General features: G+C 47.0%; 1 protein-coding gene across 2 annotated transcripts; it reads right to left on the reverse strand.

The window, feature by feature from the left end:
- Nucleotides 1-560: 560 nt before the first annotated feature.
- DDX19A (DEAD-box helicase 19A) lies at nucleotides 561-26724 on the reverse strand. Of its 2 annotated transcripts, XM_054454252.2 has the most exons (12): nucleotides 26553-26724; nucleotides 23007-23055; nucleotides 18398-18448; nucleotides 17687-17822; nucleotides 12452-12544; nucleotides 9284-9386; nucleotides 8799-8913; nucleotides 7673-7850; nucleotides 7074-7311; nucleotides 3538-3700; nucleotides 2383-2574; nucleotides 561-2021 (listed from the first exon to the last, which is right to left on the reverse strand). In XM_054454252.2, the coding sequence occupies exons 1-12, from the start codon at nucleotides 26607-26609 to the stop codon at nucleotides 1960-1962; spliced, it is 1437 nt and encodes a 478-aa protein (XP_054310227.1). In that variant the 5' UTR covers nucleotides 26610-26724; the 3' UTR covers nucleotides 561-1959. The 2 variants fall into 2 exon arrangements, with proteins under 2 accessions (XP_054310227.1, XP_063510595.1); XM_063654525.1 differs by lacking the exons at nucleotides 18398-18448; nucleotides 23007-23055; nucleotides 26553-26724 and adding an exon at nucleotides 17032-17092 and having other exon boundaries at nucleotides 17687-17810.
- Nucleotides 26725-27724: the final 1000 nt, after the last annotated feature.

Consider the following 27724-nt stretch of genomic DNA (forward strand, 5'->3'; position numbering starts at 1 on the left):
CAGTTACTTGGGAGGCTGAGGCAAGAGAACTGCTTGAAGCTGGGAGGCAGAGGTTGCAGTGGGCCGAGATCACGCCTCTGTACTCCGGGCCAGAGTGACACTGCTTGAAGCTGGGAGGCAGAGGTTGCAGTGGGCCGAGATCACGCCTCTGTACTCCGGGCCAGAGTGACACTCTGTCTCAAAAAAAAAAAAAAAAAAAAAAAAAAAAAAAGTTCATTGTGGTACTGCGGATAACAGCCATGTACTGGAAATCCCCCACGCCTGTCACTAGAGGAACCAGGAGATAAATGCCGGGACAGCTACACACTGAAAGGAAGATGGATGGTGTTTCCAGGGCAAGGAAGATGTGTGTGTATTGGACATGTCAACATGTCTAACACATGCTGATCAGTGAAAGCAGGTTGCATAGTAGTGTGAATAGGATGTTCCCATTTTTGTAAAAGAAAAATGGGTTTATGCAAATAAAAGGCAATATGGTAGAATATTCACCAAACTGCCAGGAATCAGGATCCCAGAGGAGTAGGGATAGAGAGCACTCTCACTTTATATACACACACGCCTTTTTAAAATGAGTATATATTTGTCTAATAAGCGGAAAAATACAAACAAATCATGATTAGTAGAGCGTTTCTCGTAATTACTTTAAAATGTCTTAGCATAATGAATGATGCATACAGCTATAATTTATCCATCCTTATTTATTTATTGAGTCAGGGTCTCGCTCTGTTACCCAGGCTGGAGTGCAGTGGGGCCATTTCAGCTCACAGCAGCCTCTACCCAGGCTCAAGCGATCCTCCTACCTCAGCCTCCCAAGTAGCTGGGACTACAAGCATGCGCCACCACACCCGGCTACATTTTTTCTATTTTTGGTAGAGACGGGGTTTCATCATGTTGGCCAGGCTGGTCCCGAACTCCTGAGCTCAACCGATCCGCCCGCCTCAGCCTCCCAAAGTGCTGGGATTACAGGCATGAGCCACCACGCCCGGCCTATCCGTCCTTATTCATATTATGTAGGAATCAGAGCTCTCCATAATGTCCACTACTATAAATGAACAGCATAATTTCCTTGGTCATAACTTCCATTCCAAACTCTTGCTCAGCTCCTGGCCCAGTGTGACACCCGGGGGTAAGAACCAACTAGTATGCACTCAGAAACTCACCTGGGGTCTCCTGGCTGCCGTGACTGAGTACCAGGGGCCTAAGCGGAGGGAGCAACCGAGAGAAGGAAGAGAAAGCAAGCCCAGGCCCAGCCCCTTCATCGGCCCTCGCCAGGTCACTCTCTCTCAAGGGGTCAGGATTCACTGACTTTTGTGTTTCTCTCCAAATCTGAAGTTTACAAAAGTAGCCAAGCTGCTCATCAGGGATACGCAAGTCTACTTTCTGCAGCAGAGAACAGAAGTGAAAGGGAGAAGGGATAAGCAAGAAAGTCTCTGGATTTCAGGAGAAGGAAGATGGCCCCAAGGGCAGGAGAAACACTTGTGAAGCGTCCACTGAAGAGACAGAGAGGGGGCAGCTCTGGCCTCTCTGCTGCCACTTCCCTCATTCGATCCATTGGCGGTGGGGCTCACACCATTTTCTGCTCAGCCTCTTCCACACAACCTGCACGTCTACCATTTCTTCAGGGGCTGGAGCTGGTTCCACGATGCCTAGCCAAAATCAGGAGGGGGTCGTGGGTCCAGCGACTACCAATGTGACCAGATTATTATAAAGATGGGGGAAATGTGCCTTTAAAAAAGTGGGGAAAGGACCCAATTTTCCAAAATGCAAATTTTTCCTCCTATTGCCCCCCGTCATTTGCACCTATTTTTGTCAAGTCCAAACATAATTTGAAGTGAGGTAGGTAGTTTCTCTCTACTCGTGCTGTTGTCCTTGGGGTGATGTCGGGGCCTGTGCCCTGAACACACTTGTCTCCTGTGCAGGGGCAGTGCCAGGGCTGGCATCAGTGGCTGGTGGAGCTTCTCAGTTGGCTATTTTCTCAATCTCATCCAAATCATCTGTGTCCAATCTTTCTATCTTCTTATCTGGGGGAAAAATACACAAGTCTCTACCCTGCCCAGGAATGTGCCCCACCTCGGGCCACAGCAATCATTCATTCAGCCCCAAACGCTCCGGGTGCCTGAGCAGGGGGCAGAAGGGCCCCTAGTCACTGACAGCAACAGTCAGAGCCCCACGCCCCGAAGCCCGGTCACAGGGGAGCTGTCCTTGGAGTCCCTGGGTCCTGAAGTCTCCAGGTGTGCTCCCTGAGAACTGCCATATGGTCAGAAAGGAGGGGAGTGTGCCAGGGACAGAGCCTCTCTCGGGGCTACAGAAGATCCTACCCCTTTCCCCACCCCGCCCCTCTTAGCAAAGGGTGCCAGGCAGAGGACCCTCCTCGGGACTCACTAAAATGCTCCTGGATTCTGTTCAGGATGTTCATGCTGTGCTTGCTGTCCACCATGTTCACTGCCAGGCCCCTCTTGCCAAAGCGGCCCGTGCGCCCGATCCGGTGCAGGTAGGTCTCGTTGTCAGGGTTCCCGTCCTTGTCCACAGGAAGATCAAAGTTGATGACGACAGACACTTGTTCAACATCGATGCCTGCAGGAAGGAGAGTTGGAGGCTGAGAGGACTAAGGACAGGAGACAGAAGTCACTGTCATCCACAGGTAGGTCAATGCATACCAGCTTTGGATAGAGGGAAAGAATTTGGGACAGGCCAACTCTGGGAATTGGGTACAAGAGAGGGCACATATAGGCAGGCAACAAAACCCAGAGGAAAAGAAGAGAACTTTGGCAAGTACCAACAAAATCATGAAATCAGTCAGTAATCCTCTGGGAGATACAATGTTCTGGAGATGGACGCCCCTGAAGAGCCAGCTCTGTTCTCTACCAGTCAGATGCCTGTGCATTTCCTTCCACCAAGTCAGGACTCCTGGCTTCTGTGGGAGTTTGTTTTCTTTCTTTCTTTTTTTATTTTTGAGACAGAGTTTCGCTCTTGTTGCCCAGGTTGGAGTGCAATGGCGTGAACTCACTCACCGCAACCTCCACCTCCCGGGTTCAAGCGATTCTCCTGTCTCAGCCTCCCGAGTAGCTGGGATTACAGGCGCCTGCCACCACGCCCGGCTAATTTTTGTATTTTTAGTAGAGATGGGGTTTCATCATATTGGTCAGGCTGGTCTCAAATTCCTGACCTCAGGTGATTTGCCCACCTTGGCCTCCCAAAGCGCTGGGATTACAGGCGTGAGCCACTAGGCCTGCCCTCTTCCTTTTTTTTTTTTGGAGACAGAGTCTCACTCTGTCACCCAGGATGGAGTGCAACAGCACATTCTCGGCTCACTGCAACTTCTGTCTCCAGGGTTCAAGCAATTCTCCTGCCTTGGGATTGCAGGCATGAGCCACCGCGCCTGGCATGTGTGAGTTCTTATCACCTGAGGGAAAACCAGTCTCTCCTAGAAAGGAATAGTGTCACCAGCCCCACCCATCTCCCTGAGACCATCCGACTTCCCTGTATACAAGGATTTCTGGCTCTAACTGGGCCTGGTGGGACACATCCTCTGCTCACCGCGGGCACACACGTTGGTGGTCACCAAAACCTTCTCTTTGCCCTCTCGGAAGCGCTCAATCACCGCAGCCCTCTGCTCCACCATCATCTCCCCACTCAGCAGAGCCACCTGGTGGCCTTCTTTTGAGAGCTCTGCTGCCAGCCAACTAGCTGTTTTGCGAGTCTGGAAGGAAAAAAACAATTGAGAAATGAAAAGTATTTAAGTATATATTTTTTCTTTTCGAGACACAGTCTTGCTGTCACTCAGGGTGATCTCAAAAGTCCTGGGCTCAAGACATTATCCTGCCTTGGCTTCCCAAAGGGCTGGGAGTACAGGTGTGAGGCACCGCGCTCAGCTGAAGATATTTTTGATCTGGAAGACTGCACCTGAAACTTAGCAGCTAAACGCTAAATTTCTTAAAATTATAAACCCGATATAGTGCAACAGGAAGTAACAATGTCACCTGGGTTGTAATCTTACAAAAATATTTGTACCTGGCTGGGCATGGTGGCTCACACCTGTAATCCTAGCATTCTGGGAGGACGAGGCATGTGGATCGCTTGAACTCAGGAGTTCGAGACCAGCCTGGGGAACATGGCCAAACCCTGTCTCTACAAAAAATTTAGCTAGGCGTGGTGGCATGGGCCTGTAAGTCCCAGCTACTTGAGGGAGCTGAGGCAGGAGAATCGCTTGAACCTGAGAGGTCGAGGCTGGTGAGCCAAGACTGCACCATTGCACTCCAGCCTGGGCAACGAAGCAAGACCCTGTCTCCAAAAAAAAAAAGAAAAGAAAAAAAAAGAAAATTTGTATCACAAAAATATTTAACCTGGGGCAAGATATGGTGGCTCACGCCTATAACCACAGCAATTTGGGAGACCAAGTTGAAGGATCACTTGAGCCCAGGAGTAAAAGACCACCCTGGGGGCTGGGCGCGGTGGCTCATGCCTGTAATCCCAGCACTTCGGGAGGCCAAGGTGGGCCGATCATGAGGTCAGGAGTTCCACACAAGCCTGACCAACATGGTGAAATCCCGTCTCTGCTAAAAATACAAAAATTAGCTGGGCGTGGTGGCATGCACATGTAATCCCAGCTACTCAGGAAGCCGAGGGAGGAGAATCGCTTGAACCTGGGAGGCAGAGGCTGCAGTGAGCCAAGATCGTGCCATTGCACTCCAGCCTGGGTGACAGAGCGAGACTCCGTCTCAAAAAAAAAAAACCAGATTGGCCGGGCACAGTGGCTCACGCCTGTAATCCCAGCACTTTGGGAGGCCGAGGCGGGCGGATCACCTGAGGTCAGAAGTTTGAGACTAGCCTGACTAATATGGAGAAACCCTGTCTCTATTAAAAATACAAAATTAGCCAGGTATGGTGGCACATGCCTGTAATCCCAGCTACCTGGGAAGGCTGCAGCAGGAGAACTGCTTGAACCTGGGAGGCAGAGGTTGTGGTGAACCAAGATTGCGCCACTGCACTCCAGCCTGGGCAACAAAAGCGAAACTCCATCTCAAAAAAAAAAAAAAAAAAAAGACTACCCTGGATGCTTCAAGATGTCATTGTAATGGGAGGCAATAAAATAAAGGTGAGGAAATTCTTCTAGATTTAGGAGTCTTAAGAGACATGACAACTAAATGCAACAAGCAATCCTTGACTGGCTCTTGGATTTAACAAAACAAAAAGTAATAAAGATGAGCTGGGCACAGTGCCATGTGCCTGGAGTCCCAGCTACTTGGGAGGTTGAGGTGGGAGAATCGCTTGAGCCCAGGAGTTTGAGTCCAGCCTGGGCAAGATAGTGAGACCGTCTCAAAAAAAAAAAAAAAAGAAAAAAAAAAAAGGGGGTATTTTTTGGCACCAGGCGCAGTGGCTCATGCCTGTAATCCCAGTACTTTGGGAGGCCACGGCAGGTGGATCACCTGTGGTCAGCAGTTCAAGACAAGCCTGCACAACATGGTGAAACCCCCTGTACCAAAACTACAAAAATTAGCTGGGTATGATGGCAGGTGCCGGTAATCCCAGCTACTTTGGAGGGTGAGGCAGGAGAATCGCTTTAACCCAGGAGGCGCAGTGAGCCGAGATCACACCATTGCACTCCAGCCTGGGTGACAGAGCTAGATAGACTCAGTCTCAAAAAAAAAGAAAAAATACTTTTGGCACAAGTGGAGGTAGGAGAACGTGGATTATATTTGAGATATATATTACTGTTATCACTATATCATTGCATTGTATGTTTCCTTGTTTTGAGACAGAGTGTTGCTTTGTGACCCATGTTAAGTGCACTGGCGTGATCACAGCTGACTGCAGCCTCTAACTCCTGGGCTCAAGGGATCCTCCCACCTCAGTCTTCCGAGTAGCTGAGACTACAGGTGTGTGCCACCACATCCAGCTAATTTTTTTTTTTTTTAAAGTATTTTAGAGATGGGGTCTCCCGATGTTGCCCAGGCTGGTCTCAAACTCCTGGGCTGAAGCGATCCTTCTGCCTTGGCCTCCAAAGGTGTTGGGATTACAGGCGTGAGCCACTAAGCCTGGCCTCTTTTTTTTTTTTGAGACGGAGTCTCGCTCTGTCACCCAGGCTGGAGTGCAGTGGCACGATCTCAGCTCACTGCAATCTCCACCTCCCGGGTTCAAGTGATTCTGTTGCCTCAGCCTCCCGAGTAGCTGGGATTACAGGCATGCACCACCACACCCAGTTTATTTTGTACTTTTAGTAGACGGGGTTTCTCCATGTTGGTCAGGCTGGTCTCCCAACTCCCGACCTCAGGTGATCCGCCTGTCTCGGCCTGCCAAAGTGCTGGGATTACAGGCATGAGCCACTATGCTCTGCTGTCTCTTTTATTCTAAAATCATTTTGACATTTTCTTCAGAGATCTTAAATATTTATTTTTTCTATTATCAATGAGATCTATCCTTCCATTTTCTAAGTATTTGCTGTTTGAGACTGGAAAACTATGTGTGTGAATGTTATGACTATCTTGTTGAACTTTTTTTTTTTTTGAGACGGAGTCTCTCTCTATTGCCAGGCTGGAGTGCCGTGGTGTGATCTCGGCTCACTGCAAGCTCTGCCTCCTGGGGTTCACACCATTCTCCTGCCTCAGCCTCCCGAGTAGCTGGATTACAAGCGCCCGCCACCACGCTCAGCTAATTTTTTGTACTTTTAGTAGAGATGGGGTTTCACCGTGTTAGCCAGGATGGTCTCGATCTCCTGACCTCGTGATCTGCCCACCTCGGCCTCCCAAAGTGCTGGGATTACAGGCATGAGCCACCGCACCCGGCCATCTTGTTGAACTTTTTATTTTTCTTACAAATATGAGAACCCAAATTCTCTTGGGTTGTGCAATACTACATCATCCACAAATAAGACATAAAGTTCAGGGGCTCTATGTTTAGGCTATGTATCCCTTGGGATACTACCATTACCCCCACTAAAGGAGAGCCTGTCTCTTACATCTTCAGAAAGCACTTCCCTTCTTCCCATGGTGCCCAGGGTCATCCAGTCCTCCTGAACCCTGTGGGGAGCTGGCTGAGAGGGAGGGGCCAGGCCTGCCACTGCCGCTGCTACTCACATGGCAGAAGATCATGGCTTGAGCAATGGTGATGGCCCCGTAGAGGTTACACAAGGCCTGGAACTTCTCGTCTCTGCTGCTGCACAGGACATAGTACTGCTTGATGGTGTCCAGGGTCTCTTCCTCACGCTTCAGTTTGATAACGTTTGGGTCTGGGACCACTTTCTGGGCAAACTTCCACACAGAGTCTTCAAAGGTGGCGGAGAAAAGCAGCATCTGGCAGTTCCTGGGCAGCATCCTGCAAGGGAAGGCCCTGGTAGATGGCCCCAGGTGGCCCTGGGAAGCAACAGAAGCACGGTGTCCCCAGCTGGGAGGGTCTAGATGCCCAGGAAGGCTGATAGGGGAGGAGCATCTTGGGGAGGAGGAGCGGCAGGCCTGGGCTGGGGACAGGGGTTGGGGAAGAGTCCCTAGGTCTCCTTTCTCAACCCAGGCTGGGAGGGACTGTGGTCAGTGCTGACACGGAAATGGCCCGTCAAACAAATGCTGCTGAGAGTACGAGAGCCAAGACCCAGGCAGAAGCCAGAGGAGGCGTCTGAAGTGAAGGGAGAAGACACTGCAGATGGGGAGTCTGAGGAGTCCCCCGCCCTCGAGATCCCTACCTCTGGATGCGGATGCTCTGATCCTGGTGGCCCTGAGTGGCTATCATGACGTCAGCCTCATCCAGAACAAACACCTTGATTTTCTTGGGATCAATGAACTTGAGCTTGGAGCACCAGTCCAGCACGGTCCCAGGGGTGCCAATGACAATCTGCTCACTGATCTTCTGGCCTCTTTCCACTGTGGAGACCCAGGCGATTTTCATGGGTATTTCAAAGGCAAAGCCAGCTCTGGAAATCAAAGCCCTGCCCATCCTTCTAGGACTAGGAGAACAAGTTATTTCCAGATTTCAAAACACACATGAGTGTTCCCCTCCGTCTTGGTCTCTTCTGCTGTGAAGTGGGCAGAACGACACCTATCTCAGTGCACTGTGGTCAGGATGAAATCCCACACAGCAATCCTTCAATAAGCATCAGTTCCCTTCTTCTTCCTCCTATAACCCAACATCATCCAACTCTTTTTATGTTTGTTTATTTATTTTGAAACAGGGTCTCACTCTGTTGCCCAGACTAGAGTGCAGTGACACAGTCATGGCTCACTGCAGCTTTGACCACACAGGGTCAAGCGATCCTCCTGCCTCAGCCTCCCAAGTAGCTGGGACTACAAGCTGGCACTTCCACACTTGGCTATTTTTTTTTTTTTTAATTTTTTGTCTTACTGTGTTGCCCAGGCTGGTCTCGAACCATGTGCTCAAGCAGTCCTCCCACCCTGGCCTCCCAAAGGGCTGGGAATGCAGGTATGAGCCACTGTACCTGGTTTTGCATACTTTTAAAGAAAGGGAGCTGACCCCAACCTTCCATCCTCAGTCCTGTTAATCTCTCTTTGGTAGCAGGTCCCAGAACTCTGGACGCTAAATTCAAAACTCTACCTTCTGAGCGAAGAACTCTAGATATTAAGAACTCTGTGAGCCATGCATGGATTTTTTTTTATCAACCGAAAATCTTATTTTAAAACTGAAAAAGACTGTTAACAAATTAGCAGGTATTCAAATAGATTCAAATAGAGCAACACAGTTAGGCTCCAGGGTCAGACTGAATTAGAAAATTGAATATGGTCATCGCATCTTCAAAATTCAAACACCCAACCCCCTACCCTGCTCACTGTTCAGGTGTCGCCTGCAGTACTCACATTTATTGCCTCGAACGGCATAGGCAAGCTTCAGTTCTGGGTAAAATTTGCCCATCTGCTCAATCACTTTTCCTGTTTGAAGCGCCAGCTCATATGTTGGGGAGAGGCACAGACACTGACAGAAAAATCATAAAGGATGAGTTTAGGAGAGCCATTTGGTAACAGACCTGAAGGCACCCAGTATGCTGATGTTATTAGCACTTGAATAGCACAGGGAAGCATGTCCTCCCATCTAGGCCCACCTTTCAGCTATAGACTGAAGCCTGCAGCAGGTAGCCCTGGCTTGGCAGAGGCCTTTGCAAGCCATGGTCTAAGGCTGCTGCTTCCAAGCACATCTCCCAGGTCAGGGCCTGGTGTAGGAACTTGCTCTGCCTGAGCCACAGCCTAAGGTGTCAGAAGCTTCAGACCTCTCATTAATCCTCACCAAATGGCACTGCGCTCCCCAGGGCAGGCAACCCAGGACACCCAACCCCGCAAGCCCTCACCTGGGGGTATCTGTCTGATGGCTCCACTCGGCTGAGCATGGCTAAGACAAAGGCAGCTGTTTTACCAGTGCCAGACTGAGACTGGGCAATCAGGTTCTGTGGACTGGATCAAGGAAGAACAGAAAGGAAACTTATATTGGTGAAACTCAGTAACATGTCAAAATGTTCTTTCTGAATGAAAGGCATATTTCCCCCTTCATGCTTCTCTATATTACCCAGGTTTTCTCCATTGAGCACATATTACTTTCATACATTTTTTTATATGCTGTTAAAAAGCTGCTTAAATTGTAAAATAAATGATTATTTTAAATGGGCTCACACCAAGAAATTCTCATTCTAGCCTCTGGCACAGCTAGAGGACCCCAGTTTTGCACACCAAGGGTCACAGGGAAATCAAGTGTGCAGAGTAAGATCTGTGCCCAGACAAGTCCCCAGCGATATTTTTGGCTGAGCTATGATGCATTCCCAGAATTTGGTTCCTTCTGTGTGTGCCTTTCCCCAGTTTTATGGACAAGATGCTAAGTCAGGTGGATGTTTTAGAGGGAACTTTTACATTCCACTTTATGGGAGCATCATGGGAATAGGTGGCATGTTTGTCATTTAAAAAGATAAATATGGCTCACGCCTGTCATCCCAGGACTTTGGGAGGCCAAGGCAGGCGGATCACAAGATCAGGAGATCGAGACCATCCTGGCTAACACAATGAAACCCCGTCCCTACTAAAAATACAAAAAATTAGCCAGGCGTGGTGGCGGGTACCTGTAGTCTCAGCTACTGGGGAGGCTGAGACAGGAGAATGGCGTGAACCTGGGAGGCGGAGCTTGCAGTGAGCGGACATTGCGCCACTGCATTCCAGCCTGGGCGACAGAGCTAGACTCCATCTCACAAAAAAAAAAAAAAAAAAAAAAAAAAAAAAGATAAATAAACTAAGGTGGGCGGATCACTTGAGGTCAGGAGTTCGAGACCAGCCTGGCCAACCTGGTGAAACCCCACCTCCATTAAAAATACAAAAATTAGGCTGGGTGCAGTGGCTCACGCCTGTAATCCCAGCACTTTGGGAGGCTGAGGCAGGCAGATCACGAGGTCAGCAGTTCGAGACCAGCCTGGCCAACGTGGTAAAACCCCGTCTCTACTAAAAATACAAAAATTAGCCAGGCATAGTGGCAGGCGCCTGTAATCCCAGCTACTCGGGAAGCTGAGCCAGGAGAATCGCTTGAACCCGGGAGGCGGAGGTTGCAGTGAGCTGAGACTGAGTCATTGCATTCCAGCCTGGGCAACAGAGCGAGACTTCGTCTCAAAAACAAACAAACAAACAAACAAATACAAAAATTAGCCGGGTGTGGTGGCGGGTGCCTGTAATCCTAGCTACTCACGAGGCTGAGGCAGGAGAATCACTTGAACCTGGAAGGCAGAGGTTGAAGTGAGCCAAGATTGCACCACTGCACTCCAGCCTGGGCGGCAGAGGAGATTCCATCTCAAAAAAGAAAAAAAGATAAATATGCCAGGTGCAGTAACACATGCCTATAATCCCAACACTTTGGGAGGCTGAGGCTGGAGAATCACTTGAGGCCAGGAGTTTGAGACCAGCCCTGGCAACATAGTGATACCCTGTCTCTACAAATTTTTTTTTTTGTTTTTTTTTTTTTTGAGACAGTCTTACTCTGTCGCCCAGGCTGGAGTGCAGTGGTGTAATCTTGGCTCATTGCAACCTCTGTTTCCTGGGTTCAAGTGATCCTCCCACCTCACCTCAGCCTCCCTAGCAGCTGGGATTACAGGTGTGCGCCACCAAGCCCGGCTAATTTTTTTGTATTTTTTGTAGAGACAGGGTTTCACCATGTTGGCCAGGCTGGTCTTGAACTCCTGACCTCAAGTGATCCACCTACCTCGGCTTCTCAAACTACAAAAAAATTTTTTTAAAGTCAGCTGGGCATGGTGGCACATGCCTATAGTCCCAGCTACTCAGGAGGCTGAGGTGAGAGGATTAATTAAGCCCAGGAGGTCGAGGCTGCAGTGGGCTATAATTGCACCACTGCACTCTAGACAGGGAAACAGAGTGAGACCCTGTCTCAAAAGGAACTCACTCTAGTCAGGGTGGGAAAAGGATATGGAAGGAGGGGAATTCAGGGGCTTCAACTATCAACTGGACCTGCTTCCTTTCTTGGCAGGATAGGGCTACAGAGGTGTTCTTGGTATTGTTCTTTACACCTTTGTGTAGGTCTCAAAAATTTCCAAATAATATTTTGTTTGTTTTTGAATTTATTGCAACACCATTCACATCAACATAATATTTTTTAAACCCAATTTTTTTTTGAGACAGAGTCTCACTATGTTTCCCAGGCTAGAGTGCAGTGGCACGATCTCGGCTCACTGCAACCTCTGCCTCTGGGGTTCAAGCAATTCTCCTGCCTCAGCTACACGACCACAGGCACGTGCCACCATGCCAGATGCCAGGCTAATTGTTGTATTTTTAGTTTAGTTTTTTTTTTTTTTTTTTCTGATACAGGGTCTTGCTGTCGCCAGGCTAGAGTGCAGTGGCACCATCTCAGCTCACTGCAACCTCTGCCTCCCGGGTTCAAGCAATTCTCCTGCCTCAGCCTCTTGAGTAGCTGGGACTACAGGCACACGCCAACAGGCCTGGATAATTTTTTTTTTTTTTTTTTTTTTAATTTTAGTAAGACGGGGTTTCACCATGTTGCCCAGGCTGGTATCGAATTCCTGAGCTCAGGCAATCTGCCCACCTTGGCCTCCCAAAGTGCTAGGATTACAGGCGTGGGCCACCGTGCCCAGCTAATTTTTGTATTTTTAGTAGAGACAGGGTTTTGCCATGTTGGCCAGGCTGGACTCAAACTCCTGACCTCAGGTGATCCGCCCGCCTCGGCCTCCCAAAGTGCTAGGATTACAGGAGTGAGCCACCGTGCCCGGCCTTAAGCCCAATTTTTAAGATAGCACGGAATAAAGCACTACCTTTCTCTATCAGTTTCTATTGTTAAGTGGGAAAGGCAGAAACTGTACCTAATTCCATCTGATTCTCTCTGCACTTGCCTAAGCTGTTTTCCTGAGGAAACACGTGGCCCCAAACAGCCCATTCTGTTCTCAGGCACAAAAACGCAGTTTGGGGAAGAATGATTTAATCACACTGGGAGAGATGCGCTTGATCTGCATACTCACGGTTCAGCAAGCATCATGGGTAATGCGTTCTCTTGTATCTTGGAGGGTCGATTGAAGCCCATGGCATAGACTCCCTGGAGAAGCTGTGGTTTCCTAGGAAGCCAGGAAGACAGAGGATGGATGCCTAGAAGTTGGAATTGTTTTAGAGGCCTAGAATCTTATCTTTTTCTATAGTAAGGAATGATGCCTCCTACCTCTGTCAGACTTATTTTCCTATGCCTTAAGAAAACACTGTCAAAAACCAAACCAAATCAAACCAAGCTACCACCTTTCCCTAAGGAATGTTAATCTGCAACTATTCTATAATTCATAAAATAAAGACTGGTTTCTTAGAGAAATGAATGCTTTCAGCAGACCCACAAATCTGGCTGGCCTTGGAGGACAAGTGTTCCCTGGACACAGCAAGGGTGACGGTTATTAATTCATAGCATTACATAAATTATAAAAGATATATCTAAAAACAGGCCAGGTGCAGTGACTCATGCCTGTAATCTCAGCACTTTGGGAGGTCAAGGCAGGCCGACTGCTTGAGGCCAGAAGTTCGAGAACAGCCTAGGCAACATGGTGATACGTTGTCTCTACAAAAAAATACAAAAAATAGCTGGACACACCTGTAGTCCCAGCTACTCAAGAAGCTGAGGTGGGAGGCTCACCTGAGCTCAGGAGGTCAAGGCTGCAGTGATCTGTGACTGAGCCACTGCACTCCAACCAGGGTGACAGAGTGGGACTCTAAATAAGTAAATAATAAATGAAAATAAACACTGTTTACTATATTGCTAAGATTTAGAAATCCTTTTGTTCCATGTTCCTCCCAAAGCCAGCTATGCAAATACTCAAGACAATCAATAGGTAAGGAAATTGATGGGCTGGGCATGGTAGCTCACGCCTGTAATCCCAGCACTTTGGGAGGCCTAGGTGGGATGACTGCTTGAGGAGTCCAAGCGTTCAAGACCGGCCTGGGCAACACAGTGAGATCCTGTCTCTAAAACAAAACAAAAAACAAAAATGAGCTGGGCATGGTGGCATGCACCTGTAGTCCTAGCTACTTGGGAGATTGAGGCAGGAGGATTGCCTGAGACTAAGAGTTCAAGACTACAGGGAGCTATGATTGCCCCACTGCACTCTGGGCTGGGCAACAAGGCCAGGTCATCTCTTAAAAAAAAAAAAAAAAGAAAGAAAGAAAGAAAAAAAGAAAAAAAAATTTTTTTTTTTTTTTTGAGATGGAGTCTTGCTCTGTCGCTCAAGCTAGAGTGCAATAGCGTGACCTTGGCTCACTGCAACCTCTGCCTTCTGGGTTCAAGCGAGTCTCCTACCTCAGCCTCCTGAGTAGCTAGGATTACAGGCGCATACTGCCACACCTGGCTAATTTTTGTATTTTTCGTAGAGACAGGGTTTCGCCACGTTGGCCAGGCTGGTCTCGAACTCCTAATCTCAGGTGATCCACCTGCCTCGGCCTCCCAAAGTGCTAGGATTACAGGCATGAGCTGTAGCGCCCGGCCATAAAAAAGAAAATTGATGAAGCCAGTTTCTAGTAGCTGATATACAGTAAATAAAGGTGGTTCGATTAACCTACTAAACTTTACAAATGCTCAGATTCACTTAGGTCTAATCAAAATAAACAGACAAACACTAACTACTTCTTTTTGAGAGACGTCTCACTCTGTCGCCCAGGCTGGAGTGCAGTTGTGTGAACTGGGCTCACTGCAACCGACACCTCCCAGGCCTCAAGAGATCCTCCCACCCTTGAGTAGCTGGGGCTGCAGGCACATGCCACCACACCCGGCTAATTTTTTTATTTTTTGTAGAGATGAGGTTTCACCATGTTGCCCAGGCTAGTCTTGAACTTCTGAGCTCAAGAGATCCACTGGCCTTAGCCTCCCAAACTGCTGGGATTACAGGTATGAGCCACCGCACCTGGACACCAACTTCTTATGTAAACAGCTACACAAGAATTATCAATTTAAGTTGCTCTTACATTGCATTTACAATAAGCTCTCTGCTACCTCTAAATTGACAAGATGTTTAAGAAAAATCATACCAGATTGTTTCTAAAGAAAAGGCAACCCAACTGTTCTCTAAGCCTTCCTTGGAGTTTAGCAGGCTCTCTAAAAGGCAAATTCTCTGGCGTATGTTGGTTCTCAGACACAAAGAAATTTAAAAACATAATCTTTCATATCTTCCATTTGGGAGAAAATGCTGTGACACTCGGCAGCTTCTGACTTGGTTGCCAAGGAAACAACGTCACTACTTAATTGGGTCTCAAACGATCCAACAGCTTCCACTGACTCAGTTTTCTTTCATTTTGCAGATTAACTCAAATATTTTAAGTACAAAGCAGACCAAGTACATTAGATGACCTTGGTTTCATTCTTTGTTTCCTTTTCCTACCAACGACGAAATCAGAGAGAACCTGCCTTTTACAGAGGACAATTAATCAGTGGTTAAACTGAGAGCTCACGTCTTTTAAGTGGAAGAAATTTAAAAAGCCAGTTGATACTTGGAGGAGCAAACTGTCACTCTAACGAAATCATACCACATGTCTAGCTGTCCTGATACAGCTTAAAAACAGAAGTGGAGATGACAGATTTGGTGAATAAAGTCCTTGACAGAGAAAACACATAGAAAAGCATAATTTCCTGAAAAACAAAAATTTTTTTTTTTGAGAAGGAGTTTCACTTTTATCTCCCAGGCTAGAGTGCAATGGCACGATCTCGGCTCACTGCAACCTCCACCTCCTGGGTTCAAGCAATTCTCCTACCTCAGCCTCCTGAGTAGCTGGAACTACAGGCCATGTGCCATTACAGCCGGCTAATTTTTTTGTATTTTTAGTGGAGACAGGGTTTCATCATTTTGACCAGTCTGGTCTCGAACTCCTGACCTCAGGTGATCCACCTGCCTTGACCTCCCAAAGTGCTGTGATTATAGGCATGAGCCACCGTGCCCAACCTAAAGTGTAACTGTTTAAAAATACATTTTTGGTCCGGCCTGGGCAACATGGCAAAACCTCACCTCTATTTAAAAAAAAAAATTATTGGGCCAGGTGCAGCGGCTCACACCTGTAATCCTAGCAATTTTGGAGGCTGAGGCAGGAGGACTCTTTGAGGACAGGAGTTCAGGAGCAACCTGGCCAACACAGTGACACCGCATCTCTATTTTTAAAAATAAAAGAATAAGGCTGGGCGCAGTGGCTCATGCCTGTAATCCCAGCAGCCTGGGAGGTTGAGGCGGGCAGATCGCTTGAGGCCAGGAGTTTGAGACCAGCCTGGCCAACATGATGAAACCCTGTCTCTACTAAAAATACCAAAATTAGCCAGGTATGGTGGCTCAGGCCTGTAATCCCAGCTATGTGACAGGCTGAGGAACGAGAATCGCTTGAACCTAGGAGGCAGAGGTTGCAGTGAGCCAAGATTGTGCCACTGCACTCCAGCCTGGGCAACAGAGTGAGACAGTCTCAAAAGTAAATAAATAAATGAATAGAAATCAAAAATTTAAAAAAAAATTTTCTTCAAGATTACTTAACAACTAGTTAGCTTTCTTGTTTTAAGTGTCTCTTTCTCAGTGGTAATAGCTGGAAGGAATGTGGCTTCGATTTGTCCATAGTGGTTATACTATAGACTTTGCTGAACTAAGGCAAAGAATCCATTGATTCCACCATATTCTTATTCATCAGCTACTTTCTATGATTGTGATCCTGGCAGGCAGCAAGAATAATAAGTAGGTCTTGTGTTCCTTGTAACACCCAGCACAGTGGCATGTATATAACACAATGATCCACACTTAATCCTCTATTAATTTACTGAAGTAAACCTAAAACATAAGGCCGGGCGCAGTGGCTCATGCCTGTAATCCCAGCACTTTGGGAGGCCGAGGTAGGCGGATCATGAGATCAGGAATTCGAGACCAGCCTGGCCAACATAGTGAAACCCTGTCTCTTCTAAAAATACAAAAATTAGCTGGGTGTGGTGGCGTGCCTCTGTAGTCCCAGCTAACTCGGGAGGCTGAGGCAGGAGAATTGCTTGGACCTGGGAGGTGGAGGTTGTGGTGAGCCGAGATCACGCCACTGCACTCTAGCCTGTGCAACAGAGCAAGACTCCGTCTCAAAAAAAAAAAAAAAAAAAAAAGAAAAAAAAAGAAAACCAAAAACAGATTTGACAGATTTTTAAAAAAGCAGATAAACTGTAAGACTGTAAACCCTATAGTCTAAATACACATATATATATTTTTTTGAGACAGAGTCTCACTCTGTTGCCCAGGCCGGAGTGCAGTGGCACGAACTTGGCTCACTGCAACCTCCGCCTCACAGGTTCAAGTGATCTCCTGCCTCAGCCTCCTGAGTAGCTGAGATTACAAGCCTGCGCCATCATAACTGGCTAAGCTTTGAGTTTTGCATTTTTAGTGGGGACAGGGTTTCACCATGTTGGTCAGGCTGGTCTCGAACTCCTGACCTTGTGATCTGCCTGCGTTGGCCTCCCAAAGTGCTGGGATTACAGGCGTGAGCCACTGTGCCTGGCCTTTTCTTTTTTTTTTTTTTTTTAAAGAAAAAAAAACCAAATAGCACATGTTCTCACTTAAGGGCTTACCTAATCAGAAATGTTCCTGACATCCAGAAATCACCTGTCAGCCAATATTTTATTGAAAGTTCTAAGAGTATAAGAGAAATAAGACTTTTAGCTACGATAAATCAATTTGAAGCATTAAAAAATTTCTACCAAGAGAACAGGATAGCCAAGACACAAGGGTGGGAGATTAATACTGCAAATTTTTTCATACTTTTTGACTTTTGAATCATGTGACTTATTCATGTGACTTCTTTTCAAAGAAAAAAAATAGCCAGGCATGGTGGCTCACGCCTGTAATCCCAGCACCTTGAGAAGCCGAGGCAGGCAGATCACCTGAGGTCAGGAGTTCAAGACCAGCCTGGCCAACATGGTGAAACCCCGTCTCTACTAAAAATACAAAAAATTAGCCTGACGTGGTGGTGGGCACCTGTAATCCCAGCTACTTGGTAGGCTGAGGCAGGAGAATCGCTTGAACCCGGGAGGCAGAGGCTGCAGTGAGCCGAGATCACGCCACTGCACTCCAGGCTGGGCAACAGGAGCGAAACTCTGTCTCAAAAAAAAGAAAAAAATACACTAACTTTTTAAAAGTAAAATTCTCACAAGAATCTCTGAGATGCTAAGTTTTATGTGGGGAGAGACTGGCAAGGAAGAGCTGTTGAAAGGAGCGAATACTCACAGCCGAAGCTCTTCAAACGACTTCACCGAGTACAGAGGGGAGTTTGGATCCCGCTGCAGGACTTCCACTTGGTTTGTGTTATCGACAAGGTTGCTTCTGATCAGCTTGTTGAGTAAGGACTGGGCAGCTCTGTCCTCTGTCAGGAAGAAACCAGTATATCTTCATACTCATCTGGCAAACCCCACACTTATGAAGCCACTCTTTCTCCCTCTCCACACTAGCACCTGGGCAGTCAAGCATGGCTGGAGAAAAACCATCACACTGATAGGTCTCTATTTATTTATTTTAGAGATGGGGTCTTGCTGTCACCCAGGGTGGAGTACAGTGGCGCAATCAGAGCTCACTGTAGCCTAGAATTCCTGGGCTCTGGCAATCCTCCCACCTCAGCCTCCAAGTATCTGGGAGTACAGGTGTGCGCTACCACACCCAGCTCATTTTGAAATCTTTTGTAGAGATGGGGGTCTCAGTATGTTGCCCAGGCTGGTGTTCAACTCCTGGCCCAAAGGAATCCTCCCACCTCGGCCTCCCAAAGTGCTGGGATTACAGGTGTGAGCTACCGCTTTCGGACTTGTTGGTTCTCCTCCTCTCCCTGACTATTCCTTCTCTGATTCCTCTCATCTCCTGGATCTTGTAGCTTGGAGTGCCCCTGGCTCCAGGAAGGCAAGCCCTGGGTCATACTGTCTCTTGCCAAGGGCATCCAAAAGTAGTTACCTTTCTCCTCTTCATCTGTTTTCTCGGCAGTGGTACTGGTTTTGATAATACCTACACAAGAAAACAGTTGTCATAATTAGAAAGGCAAATATGAGAACCACCAAAAATGTGGGACAATATAAATAAATACACTGAAATTTATTTTATTTTTTTATTTTTCAGACGGAGTTTTCCTCTTGTAGCCCAAGGCTGGAGTGCAATGGCGCAACCTTGGCTCACTGCAACCTCCACCTCCTGGGTTCAAGCGATTCTCCCGCCTCAGCCTCCTGAGTAGCTGGGATTAGGCGCGCACCACCATGCCTGGCTAATTTACGTATTTTTAGTAGAGACGGGGTTTCACCACGTTGGCCAGGATGGTCTTGAACTCCTGACCTCAATCAAGTGATCCGCCCACCTTGGCCTCCCAAAGTGCTGGGATTACAGGTGTGAGCCACAGCGCCCAGCCTAAAAAATTATTTTAAGTAATCAAAATATAAATAGTTGGCATTTCTTTATGTTTAGTGAATTTTTATTTCTAGAATTTTTTTTTTTTTGAGACAGGGTCTCCCTCTGTTGCTCAGGCTAAGGTGCAGTGGCGCAATCATAGCTCACTACAACCTTAACCTCCTGAGCTGAAGTGATCCTCCCACCCCAGGTTCCCACTTAGCTGGGACTACAGGTGCATGCCACCACATCCTCCTGCCTTAACCTCCTGAGTAGCTAGCACTACAGGCATGCACCACTATTCCCAGCTAATTTAAAACAAAAATATTTTCGTAGAGATGGAGTCTTGCCATATTGCCCAGCCTGTTCTCAAATTCCTGGCCTCAAGTAATCCTCCTGCCTTAGCCTCCCAAAGCACTAGGATTACTGGCATGAACTACTATACCTGGTGAAAAATTTTAAATTTCTAGAAATTTTGACTAATTTCAGACAGATCAGAATATGTTACCTCTTACTAGCCCTACTTTAAAATACAGCCTTATTAGCAAACATAGTCTACCATTTTTTACCTATCAGATTGGCAAATTCTAAAAGTTTGACTATTAATTCTGTGATGAGATTGTAGAGAAACACTCTCATTCTTGCTGATGGAAATATTAATTGGTGGCTGGGCACAGTGGCTCATGCCTGTAATTCCAGCACTTTGGGAGGCTGAGGCAGGTGGATCACCTGAGGTCGGGAGTTTGAGACCAGCCTGACCCAATATGGAGAAACCCCGTCTCTACTAAAAAATACAAAATTAGCTGGGTGTGGTGGCGCATGCCTGTAATCCCAGCTATTCGGGAAGGCTGAGGCAGGAGAATCTCTTGAACCCGGGAGGCGGAGGTTGCAGTGAGCTGAGATTACGCCATTGTACTGCAGCCTGGGCAACAAGAGCAAAGCTCCGTCTCAAAAAAAAAAAAACAAAAAAACAAAAAACAAACCCAGAAATATTAATTGGTATAATACCTAAGGAAAAGACTTTGAAAATACTGACAAAAATTGCAAACGTCTGCCTGGGCAACATAGCAAGACCTAGTCTCTACTAAAAATTAAAAAAATTAGCCTATAGTCCCAGCTATTCAGGAGGCTGAGGCAGGAGAACAGCTTGAGCCCAGCAGTTTGAGCCACTGCACTGCAGCCTGGGTAGACAGAGCAAGAGCCTGTCTTTTTTATTTATTTATTTTTTTTTGAGACAGAGTCTCGCTCTGTTGCCCAGGATGGAGTGCAGTGGCACGATGTCGGCTCACTGCAATCTCTGCCTCCCAGGTTCAAGTGATTCTTCTGCCTCAGCCTCCCGAGTAACTGGGACTACAGGCGTGCACCACCATGCCTGGGCAATTTTTGTATTTTTAGTAGAGACGGGGTTTTACCATATTGGCCAGGCTGGTCTCAAACTCCTGATCTCGTGATCTGTCCGCCTCGGCCTCCCAAAGTGCTGGGATTACAGGCGTGAGCCACTGTGTCCAACCTACAAGATCATGTCTTAAAAAAATTTTTAAAAAAAGGCCAGGCGTGGTGGCTCATGCCTGTAATCCTAGCACTTTGCGAGGCCAAGCAGGCGGATTGCCTGAGCTCAGGAGTTCAAGAGCAGCCTGGGTAATATGGTGAAACCCTGTCTCTATTAAATATAAAAAATTAGCTGGGCATGTAGGCGTGCACCTGTAATCCCAGCTACTCGGGATGCAGAGACAGAAGAATTGCTTGAACCTGGGAGGCGGAGGTGGCTGTGAGCCCCCACTATACTCCAGCCTGGGCTACAGAGACTCCATCTCAAAAAAAAAAAAAAAAAGAAAGAAAGAAAGAAAAAATCGCAAATGCATATACCTTTGACCTAGCAAATCCATTTTTGGGGAATTTATTCTACAAACACTTGCATACATGTAAAAAAAGCTAAGTTCATGGTTATTTCATGAAGCATTATTTATAATAGCAAAAGAATGGGACCACCCAAACATCTATGATTGCTTTAAAAATCATGGTATATCAGCCAGATGCGGTGGCTCAAGCCTGTAATCCCAGCACTTTGGGAGGCTGAGGTGGGCGGATCACCTGAGGTCGGGAGTTCGAGACCAGCCTGACCAAGATGGAGAAACCCCATCTCTACTAAAAAAACACAAAATTAGCCAGGTGTGGTGGCACATGCCTGTAATCCCAGCTACTTGGGAGGCTGAAGCAGGACAATCGCTTGAACCCCAGAGGTGGAGGTTGTGGTGAGCCGAGATCGCATCATTGCACTCCAGCCTGGGCAACGAGTGAAACTTCATCTCAAAAAAAAAAAAAAAAAAAAAAAAAAAAAAAATCGTGGTATATCGGCACAATGCAGTATCACATAATTATAAAACACAAGGAGGGGCCAGACACAGTGGCTCACGCCTGTAATCCCAGCACTTTGGGAGGCCAAGGCGGGCAGATCATCAGATCAGGAGTTCAAGACCAACCTGGCCAACATGGTGAAACCCCGTCTCCACTAAAAACACAAAAATTAGCTGGGCATGATGGCGGACACCTGTAATCCCAGCTATTCGGGAAGCTGAGGCAGGAGAATCGCTTGAACCCAGGAGGCAGAAGTTGGAGTGAGCCAAGATTGCACCACTGCACTCCAGCCTGGGCGACAGAGAAAGACTCTGCCTCAAAAAAAAAAAAAAAAGACAGGGATGAAACTGCATGTATTGATATGGAAAGTTTGCCAAGGGATACTGTTGAGTGAAAAAGCAAGTGTACTGTATATATCACGCCACGTTTTGGTTGAGAGAGAGAATATGAGAATCTACACTTATATTTGCTTTGTATAAAGTCTTTGGAAGAATATTAAAAATCCATGAACAGTGGCTACTTATGGGATAGGATGGTGTTATGAGCTGAATTGTGTGTGGCCCCCTGACCCCAGACTCATATATTCAAGTCCTAACCACTACCTCAGAATGTGACCTTATTTTGAAATAGGGTTGCTACAGCTGTAGTTAAGATGAGGTCACTAGGGTGGGCCCTAATCCTTGTAGCTTATTATACTTTCTGAGTTTTGAACCCAGATTCACTTTTCAAAAAGTTAAAAAATTTACCTCGTGCAGGATCTGGATTTTATTTTTAAAAATAAAATAAAATCGGCCGGGCGCGGTGGCTCATGCCTGTAATCCCAGCACTTTGGGAGGCCAAGAGGGGTGGATCACGAGGTCAGGAGATCGAGACTATTCTGGCTAACACAGTGAAACCCTATCTCTACTAAAAATACAAAAAAAAAAAAAAAAAAAAAAATTAGCTGGGCATGGTGGCAGGCACCTGTAGTCCCAGCTACTTGGGAGGCTGAGGCAGAAGAATGGCGTGAACCTGGGAGGTGGAGCTTGCAGTAAGCTGAGATCGCACCACTGCACTCCAGCCTGGGTGGCAGGGCAAGACTCTGTCTCAAAAAATAATAATAAAAATAAATAAATAAATAAATAAAATTAGGCCAAGTGCAGTGACTCGTGCCTGTAATCCCAGCACTGTGGGAGGCTGAGGCAGGCAGATCGCTTGAGCCCAGGAGGTCAAGATCAGCCTGGGCAATATGACAAAACCCCGCCTCTACTACAAATATAAAAAATTAGCCAGGTGTGGTGGTGGATGCCTGTAGTCTCAACTACCTGGGAGGCTGAGGTGGGAGGATCTCTTGAGCCTGGGTGGCAGAGGTTGCAGTGAGCCTCTTCACTTAATAAATGATTTGTACTAAAAATACAAAAAAAACTAGCCGTGCATGGTGGCGAGCACCTGTAGTCCCAGCTACTTGGGAGGCTGAGGGAGGAGAATGGTATGAACCCAGGAGGCAGAGCTTGCAATGAGCCGAGATTGTGCCACTGCACTCCAGCCTGGGCGACAGAGCGAGACTCCGTCTCAAAATAAATAAATAAATAAATAAATAAATAAATAATTTGCCAAAATATTATCAAATGAACAGTAGCAGTACAATCCAATAGAGAGACTCTTAATTTTAAGAAGTCAAAGGATAAAATGTAGAAAATTGACACATCCCTTCGGTAACAAAATCTAATTCACTGGCTTGTAAGCAGCTGAAGTTTACATGAAATGACAGCTCTTTGTACAATGCAGCTATGAGTGCAAAGCAGCGGCCCACATGGAACTCTTTTCTAGCTTGTAGTTACTAGTGACTCACCATTGGTATCTGCTTTGACTTTCTCTTCCTTGATCTGCAAATTGGTCATCTGAATAGGAATAAAAGAAAACAGAGTTAAGCAAAGGACCCAATAAAAGGAAGGTCCCTAAGAAAAGAAAAACTTTCTAGTAAAAGTCCACTCTGAAACTCTCAGCACCAGTATTCAGGGAGTTGGTTTGTTCCCTCAAAGTAGAATTGCTGAAAGTCTATGTGAAACCATCATTTCAAATATCTTCAACAGCCTTAAAACAAGGGGAGGGGTGGACTAAATATAATGGTTGGGGGGAAAGTTTCAGAAAACCTCAACCTCTGCTTTTCTCCCAACTCAAGTTCTTTCTATTTATTTATTTATTTTCTGAGACAAGGTCTCACTCTGTCACCTAGGCTGGAGTGCAGCAGCACGATCATGGCTCACTGCGGCCTCAACCTCCTGGGTTCTAGTGATCCTCCCACCTCAGCCTCCCTAGTAGCTGGGAACACAGGTGTGGACCACCATGCCTACTCGAACTCAAACTCAAACGCCTGGGCTCAAGCAATCATCCCACCTTGGCCTCCCAAAGCACTGGGATTACAGGTGTGAGTCACTGCACCCAGCCTTCTTCTGTCACTTTCATTGGTTATCTCTACACTAGAGAGCAGAACCACATGATAACCTAAGACTGTGAATCATTTATTAAGTGAAGGTACACAAGTCTATGTGGTGAAAAAAATAGGTCTTCTCCAACTATTAGGAAGCCTTTATTTACACCAGCCTTCTGATAAGCTGGATGCTTAGAACCAGATACCAAGTATGTTTAGGCCTATATTTGTGATATTCATGTCACAGCTAGGTTAGGATCACAGATTTCACAAGGTTTGAAACCAATTCTCAGTAACTCTTTCAGAGAAGATCTGATGCTAAACGCTAGATTTTAAACTCCAGAGTGCAAGGACCATGCCCTTGATAATGCTTTGTAATTTCTTTGTGGAAACTGCCAGTTTTACACCTCTGACCTGCTCCTTCCCCTGAACTCCAGTGCTGTATTTCCAAATGCCTAATGGCTACCGGGCAGAAGAGAACACAGCAGGCCTGACTGCTCTCCTTAGGAAAGCCTATTTGCAAGGCTGGACCTTGGCTGTCACCCGGGAACTTGGACTTTGGGAAGGTTCCCATCATTCCTAGAACTGATAAGAGGGGGTCAGTCTGCCTCAACTGTTTGTAAAAACATGTAATTTATGCTAAACACCTGCATTCCTTCTGGAAGTCTGGAATTCTGGTACATGCTAGGCACAGGGTGACTATATGACAGGCCCCCAATAAAAGCCTCAAGTAGAGTCTCTAACAAGCGTCCCTGACACCACTTCATATGTGCTGTTACAATTTGCTACTGGAAGAATTAAGCACACTCTGTGGACTCCATTGGGAAATAACTTTGAAGTTTGCCTGGTTTCCTCTGGACTTAGCCCATGAGCCTTTTTCCTCCACTAATTTTGCTTTGTATCTTTTCACTATAATAAATCATAGCTATGAGTACAACTACATACTGAGCCTGTGAGTTCTCCTAACAAATCGTCAAACCTGGCATCTCTTGGGGACTCCCACAACAGGTACTTACCAAGATGTTTCCTTATTTTAAATTCAGAACAGCCAAACCTGAACTCACCATTCCCTTTTTTCTTTTTTTGAAACAGGGTCTCACTGTCGCCCATGCTGGAGTGCAGTGGTGTGATCACAGCTCACTGCAGCCTCAACCTCCCTAGGCTCAAGTGATCCTCCCACCTCAGCATCCTGAGTAACTGGGACTACAGGAGTGTACCACCACCCCGCCCAGCTAATTTTTTTTGTATTTTTGTAGAAATGGGGTTTTGCCATGTTGCCCACACTGGTCTTGAACTCCTGGGTTCAACTGATCTGCCTGCCTCGGTCTCCCAAAGTGCTAGGATTACAGGTGTGAGCCACTGTGCCCAGCCTACAGCATTTTTTTTTTTTTTTTTTTTGAGACAGAGTCTCACTCAGTAGCCCAGGCTGGAGTACAGTGGCATGATCTTGGCTCACTGCAACCTCCACCTCCCAGGTTCAAGCAATTCTCATGCCTCAGCCTCCTGAGTAGCTGGGATTAACAGGTGACCACTACTACGCCTGGCTTACTTTTGTATTTTTAGTAGAGATGGGGTTTCACTATGTTGGCCAGGCTGGTATCAAACTCCTGACCTCGAGTGATCTGCCCGCTTCGGCCTCCCAAAGTGCTGGGATCACAGGTGGGTGCCACCACGCCCGGCTGCCGTCAGCATTCTACCAAATCTGCCCTTCCTCTCACTTTCCTATTCTGTTATTGGGACGTTAGTAATACCAATAGGATCCAGGTTGAAAACAGAAACCTTCTGGCTTTACCTCCTTCTCTCCTTTATTATGTTAGCAAGTCCTACCCATTCTACCTTCATATCCATCCCTTCATTTTCCCTTCCACTGCCCAACATAGGCCTTCTATCTCGGGCTAACAGAATAACTTCTACACTGATATTTCTATTAACCATCACTTCTAACTTATTCTGTTCTCTGTAGTTCAATAAATCCTTGCCAGCCTTGTCTAATTCTGTCAATAGCCCTCTCAAAAATCCCCATACCGGCTGGGCGCGGTGGCTCACGGCTGTAATCCCAGCACTTTGGGAGGCCGAGGTGGGTGGATCACTTGAGTTCGGGAGTTCGAGACCAGCCTGACCAACATGGAGAAAGCCCGTCTCTACTAAAAATACAAAATTAGCCGGGCGTGGTGGCGCATGCCTGTAATCCCAGCTACTCAGGAGGCTGAGGCAGGAGAATCGCTTGAACCGGGGAGGCGGAGGTTACGGTGAGCCGAGATGGCGCCATTGCACTCCAGCCTGGGCAACAAGAGCAAAACTCCGCCTCAAAACAAAAACAACAACAACAAAAAAAAAACAGTCCATTATCACTAAACAAACCTAAAGTTTAGGTCTTAGATATAAGAACAGAAAGCCACAGTGTATGCTGTAATTACATTCCAGTTGAATGAATATTCATTACTGAAAGAACAAGTACATGAAACCGTCACTTTAAACATCAATGAAACAATTTGTAGTGCCTCCTTCCAACATCTGCAGTAGATTGAGGTATTAAATCCAAACGTGAATCTGTTATTCTGCAAAGAGCTACAAACTACCAACCACGTTAAGCATGGATCTAAGAAATGTTAAATACAGAGTAGCACAGAAACATGCGAAGAACAGTCGCGTAATGAAAAAGAGAATCAGAATCTAAACTTGGCTTTCCTTATAATCGTCACCGAGGAGGTCAATAGAGGAATGACAGCATGCACAGTGGGGCGGATTTACCAAAGGATGAAATCCTTAACCAGCCCAGATAGAGATAAAAAGCTCGACATTGGTCTCTTTAGCTCTAAGAGCAAATCAAGGGCAAGTGACTGCCCCAGCAAACTCCAGGAGCGCGTTGCCCAGGGGCCTCCCCAACCCGGGGAGCTCCCTGTGCTTTTGGGAGGTTTCGCTTGGGCCCCTGCTACGTCCTCCCCGCCTGGAGCTGAAGCTACTGACCGACTTGACAGCCGCTTCCTGCTCGTCCACCGCCAGGGCCCACGAGTCGGTGGCCATAGTCCCGGACAAGGGAGACCCACTTGTGAAAATATGCGCCGCACCACGTCGCAACCCCGGCCCTAAGCCCGCCACCGGCGCGAGAATGCACCTCACGCGGACCGGAAGCGGCGGTGACGTCAGTTCCCACTCAGCGTGCGACATCATCATTCTGCGCGGCGCCAGGTCTCTCCCCGGGCATCACCTCTCCCTTCGTGGGCAAGCCTCGCGCTTTTTGCTCACCCTTCCAGGACGCGACCTCCTCGCGTCTTAAAACTCCTGAGCTCTAGGAAGTGGAACTGTTAGCCCTCCGTTTATTGCCTTACTTCACACTGAAATAAGCCAACGTTTATTTTATTTTATTTATTTTATTATTTATTTATTTTTTATTTTTTTTCGAGACGGAGTCTCGCTCTGTCCCAGGCCTGAGTGCCGTGGCGGGATCTCGGCTCACTGCAACCTCCGCCTCCGTCTTCAAGCTGTTTTCCTACCTCAGCCTCCCGAGTAGCTGGGATTACAGGTGCCCGCCACCACGCCCGGCTAATTTTTGTATTTTTAGTAGAGATAGGGGTTCACCATGTTGGCCAGGCTGGTCTCGAACTGCTGACCTCGTGATCCTCCCGCCTCAGCCTCCCAAAGTGCTGGGATTACAGGCGTGAGCCACCACGCCCAGCCCCCAACGTTCATTTTTAAGCCTGTCATATCTCACATTAAATGTGTAAGTCTCTGAACTGTAGGGCTTTAAACAAAGGAAAGTTCCATGAGAATACTATATGATGCCAATTTCTACTGTTAGGAACGCAACAACAGGTAAGAAAACAAAAACCAAAACGCAACAGAAGACCCGTAAACCCCATAATTCCACCATCCAATAAACACAGCACACAATGCATTTTCTTTTTTCTTTTCTTTTCTTTTTTGAGTCAGGGTCTCATTGTGTTGCCCAGGCTGGAATGCAGTGGTGTGATCTCGGCTCACTGCAGCCTTGACCTCCCACCTCAGCCTCCCAGGTAGCTGGGCCCACAGGCCTGCACCACCACTCCTGGCTAATTTTTAAACTTTTTGCAGAGACAGAGATCTTCATTATATTGCTCAGGCTGCTCTCGAACTCCTGCTAACTCCAGAGATCCTCCTGC

The sequence above is a fragment of the Pongo pygmaeus genome, chromosome 18 (genome assembly GCF_028885625.2).
Source record: "Pongo pygmaeus isolate AG05252 chromosome 18, NHGRI_mPonPyg2-v2.0_pri, whole genome shotgun sequence".
Taxonomy (NCBI): domain Eukaryota; kingdom Metazoa; phylum Chordata; class Mammalia; order Primates; family Hominidae; genus Pongo; species Pongo pygmaeus.

Excerpts from the sequence above, each read along its gene's own strand:
- DDX19A (XM_054454252.2), bottom strand. The coding sequence starts at position 26,609 with ATGGCCACCGACTCGTGGGCCCTGGCGGTGGACGAGCAGGAAGCGGCT. Across the intron at positions 12,545-17,686 it reads TCGTTTGAAGAGCTTCGGCT|GAAACCACAGCTTCTCCAGG; the intron begins GTGAGTATTCGC and ends CTGGCTTCCTAG. Across the intron at positions 3,701-7,073 it reads AAGCCATGATCTTCTGCCAT|ACTCGCAAAACAGCTAGTTG; the intron begins GTGAGTAGCAGC and ends TTTTCCTTCCAG.